The 10,828-nt window shown below is 36.2% G+C and overlaps 1 protein-coding gene across 2 annotated transcripts; it reads left to right on the plus strand.

Moving 5' to 3' along the window:
* The first annotated feature begins 3,375 nt into the window (after window positions 1-3,375).
* On the plus strand, window positions 3,376-10,409 carry LOC146318855 (claudin-15-like). 2 transcript variants are annotated; one of them, XM_084731037.1, is made up of 5 exons: window positions 3,376-3,813; window positions 8,150-8,314; window positions 9,120-9,201; window positions 9,285-9,395; window positions 9,488-10,409. In XM_084731037.1, exons 1-5 carry the CDS (start codon window positions 3,597-3,599, stop codon window positions 9,585-9,587), a joined length of 675 nt encoding a protein of 224 aa, XP_084587163.1. In that variant the 5' UTR covers window positions 3,376-3,596; the 3' UTR covers window positions 9,588-10,409. The 2 variants fall into 2 exon arrangements, with proteins under 2 accessions (XP_084587163.1, XP_084587164.1); XM_084731038.1 differs by lacking the exon at window positions 3,376-3,813 and adding an exon at window positions 5,590-6,188.
* Window positions 10,410-10,828: the final 419 nt, after the last annotated feature.

Genomic DNA, 10,828 nt, shown 5'->3' on the forward strand with positions numbered 1-10,828 from the left:
ATGACTTGGACCAGTTTAATAAGGAGGTGATATATGATGGTACGTTGCCATTAAGTTCTTTATCATTGAATAGAAACTGATGCCTGTCACGTCTTACTGTTAGAGATGTCTAAACAATCTTTTCATACAAGATGCAATGATGAGCAGAATAACTGTCGCTGGTGATAAATCTCAGGGCGGAGTGATAAACTGAATCCAGGGGTTTAAGGGTGGAGGTTACAGTTTGGGTAAATAATTAAACCACAGCACATTTCAGGTGTAACTTTAAAAGTTAATCTTAAATTAACACTGCGAGAAATTTAGCAGTAAAGGTGAATGTGAGATTATATGTAATTACATAACTGTCACTTGTGTCACTTATACTGTGTGTCCCGCTGGCGAGTAAAGATGTGAATCTGAAGAGTAGTCATTTTACTCAACAAATTTAACAAAACGCTTCGCTCTAAATTACTGCAAGCAGCAGTTATTTTCCACCTCGACGTTTCTGCTAAAAAGTGTTTCTATGAAGAAATATTCATGTGACGTCATCATCACAGTACTGGTGTTAATATTGACTTTTCTTAATAAATGTTTGTCATTTGTTGATGGGATGAATCCTGGTGATAAAAGTGACTGGGATTCATGCTATGAATATGGAATTTCATGGCAATTCATCCAATAGGTGTTAAGATATTTATGTCTGAGCCGAAAACACGGAGCAGCCAGCAGACAGACAGTCATCGCCACTACCTGATGGTCTGCCATCCAAATCAATGATTTTTCAAGCTTCTCTGTGTCTCTGTGTGCGTTTGACAGAGACACATACAGCTGTAATCTTTACAATCGATCATATTGATTTATAAGACCGCATTGAAGTAGTGACTTCACCGAAACTCTTATTACACAGAGTACACAAATACTGACTGGTCAGAGTTATACAAACATAACATTATTTAAACAGCTTTAACTGAGAGCACATTACTGAACCCACACATGAATCATAAACTAAATTTAGCTCAGTGGAGAACTCCACAAAGGTTTGTTCAATTCTTTAATATTTTAATCAGAAAAGTCATCGTTTTATTTCCTGATCAATATAATTGTGTACCTGACTACAGTTATTGTTGCTGATGTTGTGCAGCATCATGGTTACATGGTTGAAGTACAGCCAAGTGTTTCTGAGCTTAGAAAAAAGTATAGTAAGTATTTAATGTGACTGCCATATACACACATAACTGTAAGAAAAATATAAGCCATTTTTTTAACATTACATTTTAACATTTACAACATTTTACATAAACATTCAAGGGAACTGTTGAATGTTCATCTGCAAACACTGACTTCAAAATCACAAACAAAGGCAGTTTAACACTAATAATAATAATACATCACATTTTTCTGTCGAATGGGACAAGATTGCTCTTTTTCTAGATCAAACACTTTCATGAAAATACAGAAGATATTTACACTCAGGGGAATCACAGCAGACAAAGTTATTAACGCTAAAAAGTTTTAACAAATTCTAATAATTCTTTAAAGCAGTTTAGCATCTTTCCGCTAAACCTTCATCTGCAGCTGCTGTCTGCTAAAATAAATATAAAGTCACTCATTAACTAAATGTCAATCACTGAGACTGCTTCACACCAACAAGGATTAATTTTTAAACCTGATTAAATTATGGTTTAACTTTAAATTATGTTGCACCAAACTTTTAAACAAGCCTAAGAAAGATTGAAATGAAATCTTGAAATCTGTTGATTCTTAAGTTCATAATCTAGATCAAATTTAATTATGTTACAGCAAAACTTTGGACACCAATTTCATATAGGATCCGGAATTAACTTTCAACTTACACTCGGGGAGGCTTGATTTTTAAAATATTTCAAAGAAAGTTCAGGGACTCAACCTTGTAAAGTTTGTGTCTCATCTTTTTTTTTTTTTTTTTTACTTTTTAGCCAGCTTGCAAACAACATAATATTTTGTTCACTTTTTAGCTACATTGCAATGTTTTAAGGAATAAATTATTTTATTTTATTTATTTTAATAGCCAACATCCTCATACTGATTAAATTTAAATTATTATAATAATTAAGAATTTTGGTTTTCACCACTAAACTTGGATTTACTAAATTGAGATTACTTTTTAACTGTACAACAGAGATCTGCTTATTTTAAAATCTGGTTTTACTCATTTTAAACTTGAACAGGTTTGTTTTACATGAACTCTCCCTTTAAGCCAGGAGGTCAATGCGGACACAACTGAATAAATACTTCAGCTGACTGAAGGGCAAGGGAATAAAATATTAACAGGTGAAAGATTATGAGTTAAAGCCTGAATGTCTATTCAATACTGTAAGTATATGACAGTACTTTGAACTGTGCTTCTGATTACTGGCCGGCAAAAGAGAATTCACACTTGATAAGATACAGACTATAAATGGTGAGTTTGAAACTTCTCATAAACAAAGAATTGCTTGACTTAAGCAAAGGGTAATCATCACTGTTTACCTTTAAAAGTCACGTGCACAGAGTATTAGGGAAGATTGTGCAGTTATTTTACTGTATACACACCAGTACTAAATCTTGCTTTTTGCACACTTCCATGTGTCAATGTATAGAGAAAACCAATTCATTGTAAGGGTGTGTTAGAACAGCCTGGTCTTTGACCAACTTCTCTTAGGTGACAGCACTGTACTATGTCAACACAACATTGCCAAAGAGCAGACATCAGTGTTGAATATATAAGCACTGGCAAAAAAAAAAAGTATTTCCAAAGAGCAAGAATTTCAACGCATCTTTTGTTCCGCTGCAGACTCGTTAATGCTTAACCACTGCTAAAATAGACACTTTCTGCCTTCAATAAATCACCCACCAACAGTGTTTGCTCTGCCCTCTATTCATTATTTCTACATCAGTATTTGCTTATGGAACTCAAAATGACCTCCTTAAAATCACAAGCTACCAATTCCTCTAAGGATGATGGAGACAGGAGGACAAGATGATGTGAGCATCCAAAAAAAAAAGAGCGATACTCATGAAGTAAAACCTAAGAACATCACTTTATGTTATTCACCTCATCACTAAACATTTCTCTAACTGATTTATTTTGCATGTATTTATAAAAAAAAAATTGCAATTAAAGCAGTCCTGACAGACTTATTAAAACACCACCACTGAAAACAAAAAAAAAAAGTATTGTAATGTTAACTGTCTCCTGAGAAAGCTTCAAAGCAATCAGTACCAAGCGATCACAGTCATTTAAACCCTTGGCTCTTGGATTTAAAGCTGTGATAACTGTTTTACAGGAGATTATCTCTACCTACCTCCAGTGCCAATAAAAAGAGAGAAAAAAAGCTCATTGTATACTTACATTTCTATGGTAACATGCCAGGCACGTGAAATGTCATCAATTTTGGGCGGGAATAGCAGACTTAATGTAGCTACAGCCAACAAATCAATGTTCAAATTAGTCGAGGTTTGAGTGGATGAGAAAAAAAACCCTGAGTCAGTTCTCACACTCCCAAAATGTATATCAGATACAGAAGTGGCGAATAGAGCTCCTCACAGAGGCAATATCTATTACTTTTGCTAATTATTAATAGAAAATTACTTTCAAGATGAAAGAGATCCTTGAGGTTATAGCACTTTTCCTAGGTTTTGCAAGCTGGATAATGATTTTCATATCACTAGAAGATCAGTATTGGAAAGAATCCACCACAGATGGCAGCGTAATTACAACCTCCACAATCTATGAGAACCTCTGGATGTCTTGTGCAAGTGATTCAACGGGGATCTACAACTGTCGTGACTTTCCATCCCTTTTTGCTCTCCCAGGTAAGAAGAATTAATTGTCTAATAGCCTGTTTGTGATCTTAAACATGTACATTACAAGATCCCAGGAAAGGCACTAAATTTGTATTTGCTCTTTAAAAAAAAAAAGAAAATTGTGACTATTACTGGTAATTAATAACAATCTGCTGGACTTCTATTAATGTTTTTCACATTATCATTTACGCTTTCAGTTTTTCTGTTGATTCAGCTTTATGTAACAGCTGAGTATGCATTTTCTAATCTACGTCATACTGAGAGAAATACAGCTTTATATTCTTTGAGTGATTGAGGCACATACCTTTCTTCTTAAAGAGTATAAATTATCATGAACTATACATACAGAATCAGACAGCCCATTATTTACAAAAAGAAAAATGATGTACATACAATATGTAATGCAGTGTCTGGACTATAATCTACAGGGGTTTGGCAGTAAGAGCTGTGCAGTCCAATACAATAACCTGGTAAAGTTTGCTTGTAAAGGTAACTTTTGTTGAGGTTGTAGAAGAAGAGTTCAAATCCATTGTATGGACATTTCTAAAGACTTAGATTGTACTTGATTACATTATGTGTTAGGTGTACATAGTCTCAATAAAAGGAAATAGCTTCATAAATCTTACAAACATTATTATAGGGTTAAACCTTTATCATTACAATGTATATTTGCTTCTTTTCACACTGTATCTATTGAATTTAATGCGGTACATGTTAGACATTCGTTGAGCACTGACATTTTATGCTGCACAATCCAATACAACAGCTCAGTAAAATTTGCTGGTAAAGGTTACTTTTGTTGAGGTTATATAAAGACAAGTTCAAATCCACTTTATGGACATTTAAGACATAGATTGCACTAGATGATACTGTATTTTACATGTACACGGTCTCAATAAAATGAAATGGCCTCATAAACCTGACAAACATTATTATAGGGCTATAAGATTATCATTACATTGTCTTGCTTGTGCTTCTTTTTCCACTGTTTCCACTGAATTTAATGAAATGCATGTTGGACATCTACCGAGCGCGGCCATTTTACATGTGGTAATTGCATGCTGTAATTCATAAGAAGTTAAGTCAAGTTGCTCTCAGCTCTTGTGAAGTGTTACTTCTTGCTGAGCCTGTAAAATCCAGTAGAAATCTACAAAAAAAGTCTTTAGAAATGTCCACAAAGTCAACACTGACAGCTGCATCAAATGGTTTTAGTTCTTGTGAAGTGGTACTTCTAAAAAATATAATGTATTCCAGTAGAAAACAACTAAAACTCTGTTCTTAAAAATGTTCACAAAGATGACACTGACTAAAGACAAGTGGTTCTTAGTTCTTGTGAAGTGGTCATTCTTGTTGAGAACATATACTCCTAAAAATATAACATATTCCAGTAGAAAACCACGAAGACTATGTCCTTAGAAATATCCAAAAAGATGACAATGACTTTTAGCAGCTGAGTAAAGTCAAATTTTGAGCTAAATGGTTCTTGTGTTTATGTTTAAACCATTTTGGTGCAGCCTAAAGGCTTCAGTGGTTCTTCATCACCTCATGATAAAGGCCTGAAAGCGCACTACGTTTGTTAAACTGATGAAGACAAGTCTTCCAAGCTCAGCTGTCAGACAAGCAAACAGGTTTATCTGAGGGGCAGCACACCTGGTCATCTGCGGATTGGTATGTGGTGATGCACCTTCACCCCCCAGTGCCACAAACTTTACCATCATCCCTCGGACCCAGGGTGAAGTGAGGAGCCAGAGTCTGAGCTGAATCCCATCAATAACCGTTAAATTATTGACACAGTGTTCAAAGCAAACGTCAAAAGGTGACAAATAGCTTGAAGTCTATAGATGTTAGCGAGCAGGTTGGAAGGTTGGACTTCACCTCTCGTTTGTCACTTAAGTTGGGTAAACATTTGGAGTCTTTGAAAAGGTTCAATAGAGATGGGAATAATAGGGGAAATCATAAGTGGACTATTTGGAATTAATCATTAATTTGCAGTTTTCTGTAGCATCTTAGCTCGGGGGTTGGTGGGAATCGGCGTGGCACACTGAAACTTTGGGGCCAGCAAATCCACACGTTTGAGCAGGAAGATAGCTTGGAGAGTCAATGTTTGTACAAAGTGTTTCTATCTCTGGATAACTATACACGGATCAGACAGAAGAAACGAGGAGATATGAATGCGATAGTGGAAGCTTTTGCCTTCTTCCTGGGGTTTCTGGCCTGGCTGATGGTTGGGGTCGCACTTCCTAATCGATACTGGAAGGTCTCTACAGTGGATGGTAATGTTATCACCACATCAACCATCTATGAAAACCTCTGGATGTCCTGCGCAACTGACTCTACGGGAGTTCACAACTGCCGGGATTTTCCATCTTTGCTTGCACTTAATGGTACGTAGCCAGTACAGAAATTGTTTTATTGGTATTGATGACTACTTGTCTGGCTTCAATGCTAATCCACCCACTCAAGTAATTAGATTATGAAGACCGTGACTTGGAAAACAAGCATGAGTTTTACTCTGCAAGCAACTTGAAAGAACATTTCAGATAGCTTTTATAACAGAGAGCTTCACAAAAAAAAAAAAACAATTCAGTGTAGTTCATCTCTAATTCATAAAGGGGCAACAATTTATGTGCAAGAAAACAATTTGACCCTAAGAAATTCACAATCAGTTCAGCTGAATCTTATACCACTGGATCAAACGCAACAGTTGACACATAGCTGTCCTTATTTGACACCGTTTTAATTGATCTAGATGGCATCATAGTGTACCTTTAAAAGCATATCAGGAGTGTCCTACTGTACTGTCTGCAATATGTAGTAAAGAGGGGTAATATAATATATGATGAGAGAGGATAAGTAAGGACAACCACAATTAACCCAGACAAATACGTATTCAGAAAATAATAAAAACTTTAAACTGATTTCTAAGCACTAATATCAGTTCTGCTTTGTTGGAGCCTGTTGACTACAATGGACAAAAGAAGTCAATTTAAATATAAATGTAAATGTTTTGCCTTGAGGTTTGTTAAGATGTGAGATGAATAGTAAGAACTTAGAATTTTCTCACTGAAACTACAGAGGTATATTCAACTATGACTTTATCTGGTAGAAAATCATGTATATTTCGATAGACTGAAGAAAATATTTTTGGTTTAATGTTGTGGCTGAAGTTGTATTTTGTACAAGCTTCTCCCTCTAACCATGTCAGTAGAGTCTGTTAGATGCTTCTGCCTGTGCTCATAGAACCAGAGTCACTATCATGGCTCTGGTTCTTGAACTGGTTCTGTTCAAAATTCTTGAAAACGTGATGCTATCTGGCAAAGCAGCCCGTGTATGCACTAGTTTTGAGCGAAGCCATTGTGATCAAGGAAGCGTCATCAACAAAGGGTGTTGCACAATGCACAACAACCTGTAGAAGACAACACTCCAACTTTGGTTCCCATGGAAGACCTACTATTTTTTTGGGTAGCTGGGAACCAATTCAGACTTTAGCAGTAACCTTAGCCAGTGGCCACAAAAAGTTTCTCTGTGGCCACCAAATATTAAATCTAGGCAGTCCCCTTTATCCCCAAACTGCGAGCCTTCGCCAAGACATCACAGTTCCACAAACATCCAGATTCCTGAAAACTTTAAGTTCAACATACTTTGAAAACAGCATACAGTATACATCACTGGCTAGATACCAATATAATAGGCTACCAAAGTGTGGGTTTACTGCTAATGTGATCTTTACAGGAGGACCAGAAACACAAAAATCAGATTTTGAAAAAACAAAATGGCAACAAAAATTAAGGAGTGAATGGAGGCAGGAATTTAAGTGGTTGGAATGTAAGGACATAATGTACCGCACTGTGTGCTGCCAATTTCCTCAACCAGCTAAGAAGTCTAGTTCATTTTTCATCGTAAACAATTCCTTCAGGAAACACCACATCACAATTCATGAGAAAAATGGACAACAAACATGTTAAAGTTAACGAAGCCTGTGTTAAGTTTGCGAAAATTTGCATTTTCATAAGCTTACATTTGGGCCTCCAAATTTAAGGGCTTGGTAGCCCTTAGGGGCCTGTGCTTAAAATATTAACCTCTATCCCTTCAATTTATTTTTGGTGGAACTGGATCTGGTTCCATGTTGAGGGCTCATACCAACAATATTCTCATTGCAACAGTGAACATCCTCTCTGTGGCCAAAGCGTGCATTTTTAACACAATAGGAAACGTGATATTTGCTTTTACTTATACAAATATGTTCCTGATCTGTTTTAGTGCTCATATTGTAAACACGCTGATTTCAGTGTGTATGGAACACATGTTGTTATGAATAGGTGTCTTTTTTTATGTTTGCACACAGGGTACATTCAGGCTTCCCGGGCACTCATGATCGCTGCCATTGTTTTTGGGACGTTCGGGCTTGTGGCAACTCTCGTAGGAATGCAATGCTCAAAAATAGGAGGAGAAAACTACGTCCTGAAGGGGAGGATTGCTGCAATCGGAGGAGTGTTCTTTTTACTACAGGGTAATAACTTCAGGATGTATGTTATGGACATGTGACAAATAAACACAAGGAAATGCTTGGTCGGAAGTCACCTCAAATGTGTTTGTGCAGAGAGGTCCCTGCAATTTAAACAACTTAAAATGACTTAGGACAATACTGAGTCCCAGGAAGAACAGCTGGCTATAGAAATAAAGTGTTTACACACAAGACTTGAGAGAAATTGATTTAAGAGTCTCACCTCATCTTAACACTAAATAAATCCAATGACTATGTACAAAAGACAAGCTATCAGAAAATGGGTTTTCGGTTCAAAAGGTTATTCTTACTCTAACAAACCTGCTGATGCACAAAAGCCTGCCATGACCAAAGACATTAGGAGTGTGAGAACAGGTCACACTGTGTAAAATACAAAAGATGATGCTGGAAAATGAGAAAAGTCTTACTATTAATTTCAGTTTAATTTGAAATGTGATTAATCATCATTGCTGTGTCTATTCTGATGTAACTGATATAGTATCTATTAAGATATAAACTGCAGCATGTGGTTATAAAGGAGTAATCACTCCTCGCAACAAACTGATTCATGCAGTTGTTAGCAGGTACCTTTGCTTCACATGACTGGCCTCATAAATCATCTAATAATAATTACACAAAATGGTTTGAGCCACATTACGTTTTACAGTTTAACTACTATCACTTTACTACTTATAAACACTGTTCAAACCCTGAAAAGGTTTCGGCCTTTTTCATTTTTATCTCAGCTTGTAACTGCGTGTGCCTTGAAAAAAAAACATCACACTTGTCTAAAGTAAACAATGTTTTGCAGGGATTTGCACCATGATTGCTATATCTTGGTATGCAGCCAACATCACACAGCAGTTCTTTGACCAGTTTTATCCAGGGACAAAGTAAGTAAACACAATCTGTGTCAGTATTTCAGCTCAGCAATAGCTAATTACAGAGTAAAATGTTTAATGTTGTTATACAACAGGTATGAGATTGGAGAGGGCCTGTATATCGGCTGGTCTTCAGCCACGCTGGCCATTTGTGGAGGTTCATGTCTGATGTGTGCTTGCAGAATCAAGTCACCCGATGAAAAAATGTGAGTATGCCTGAGTATGCATTACTGAAAAGTTCAGTATTAATTCACTTGGTACATATCCTCCTGACTGAAAACCATCTTTTGTGTTTTAGGCCGTATCCGTACCAACCATCCTCCAGAGGACACGCGCTGTCAACTGTAGGGACGTCTCAATCTGTCCCAAGCAACTATGGAAGAAATGCGTACGTGTGAGAGGTGATTGTGTGGGAGATAAAGCCGACTGGGTTGGAGCCAGTTCACCACACAGAAGAAGATAAAATGAAGTATGTTTATTATTGTGAATGTACTATGAGAGGGCAGCATTCACAATGGATAACAAATACAGACTCGTGATCACTGTAGTCTATCAGTAACCCTGATTTGGATTCATTGGCTTCATCCAATCTGAATCTTAGTGAAACATATGATTTTTTCATGTTCATGCACTGTGGAAATTGCACACACACCCACACACACACACACACACACACACACACACACACACACACACATATATATATACATATATATATATATACCTTATTAACCTGCTATTGCCCTGTGAAGAGAAACTGACATGTAATGAAAGTACAAATGGAGAGCAATTTGAAGTGTTGATCACTGCTCTAATTTAGGATTAGTCTGAGGATCACAACAAACATATTACATACTCGCATTTAATATGTCAGAATATGGTGGGAGTCTCAACATATTTCTCATTTCTCACCTTTAATAATCATACCTTGACACGTAATTGCTTTTTTCCTTTATTTTAATAACTGCTACATGATGACTTGATTGTAAGAAAAAAGTTATAACACAGCTATTTCACATTACATTAATTTTAAAGCTGTTTATGTATTTTTAACCTAACTAGGACTAGAAACACATGATAATGAAACATATTTAATCCTCAGATCACTTTAAACTGTTCTACCATTTTGTTAAGTTTGTAAAGTTTATAAAGTTTGTGATAAGTGTTGTAATCATTTGTTATACCCATATATCCTTTAACCTGCCTCAAGTTTTCTGGCCACTAAAGATGAGAGTTCCTCAAAATGTTGAGTGGCTGCGGTACACATTCAGAATAATCCAGTCACCACTGATGTTGTGATTATATACTGGTCCAGTATATAATCACAACAGACCTGGGGTTTCACCCAGTTTGATTTTACTTGGACGCTGAACCAGAACACTTGAGAAACAGGACTGAAACAAATGTAACCATAGCTTTTGTGGATTTTAATCTTCTTTTGGCACGTCTGTGTTTGTGATACAATATGCATGTATATTTTAAATGTGATATCATACAGTTTTCTTCTGGGTAATTTTTTTATGCGGTCTTATGGTTTTATTATGTTTTATACTCAAATAAATATAATTTTTCAGTGACTGAGTGCAATAAACTATGAGAATGTTAATGAGAGATTTTCCAACATGTGACTAGAGCTGTT

Source organism: Lutjanus erythropterus, chromosome 11 (assembly GCF_056507025.1).
Source record: "Lutjanus erythropterus isolate fLutEry1 chromosome 11, fLutEry1.hap2, whole genome shotgun sequence".
NCBI lineage: Eukaryota > Metazoa > Chordata > Actinopteri > Lutjaniformes > Lutjanidae > Lutjanus > Lutjanus erythropterus.

Bases quoted from the DNA above. Each gene is read 5' to 3' on its own strand.
- LOC146318855 (XM_084731037.1), top strand. From the start codon at position 3,597: ATGAAAGAGATCCTTGAGGTTATAGCACTTTTCCTAGGTTTTGCAAGC. The intron at 3,814-8,149 runs GTAAGAAGAATT...GTTTGCACACAG, and splicing joins ATCCCTTTTTGCTCTCCCAG to GGTACATTCAGGCTTCCCGG. The intron at 9,202-9,284 runs GTAAGTAAACAC...GTTATACAACAG, and splicing joins CAGTTTTATCCAGGGACAAA to GTATGAGATTGGAGAGGGCC.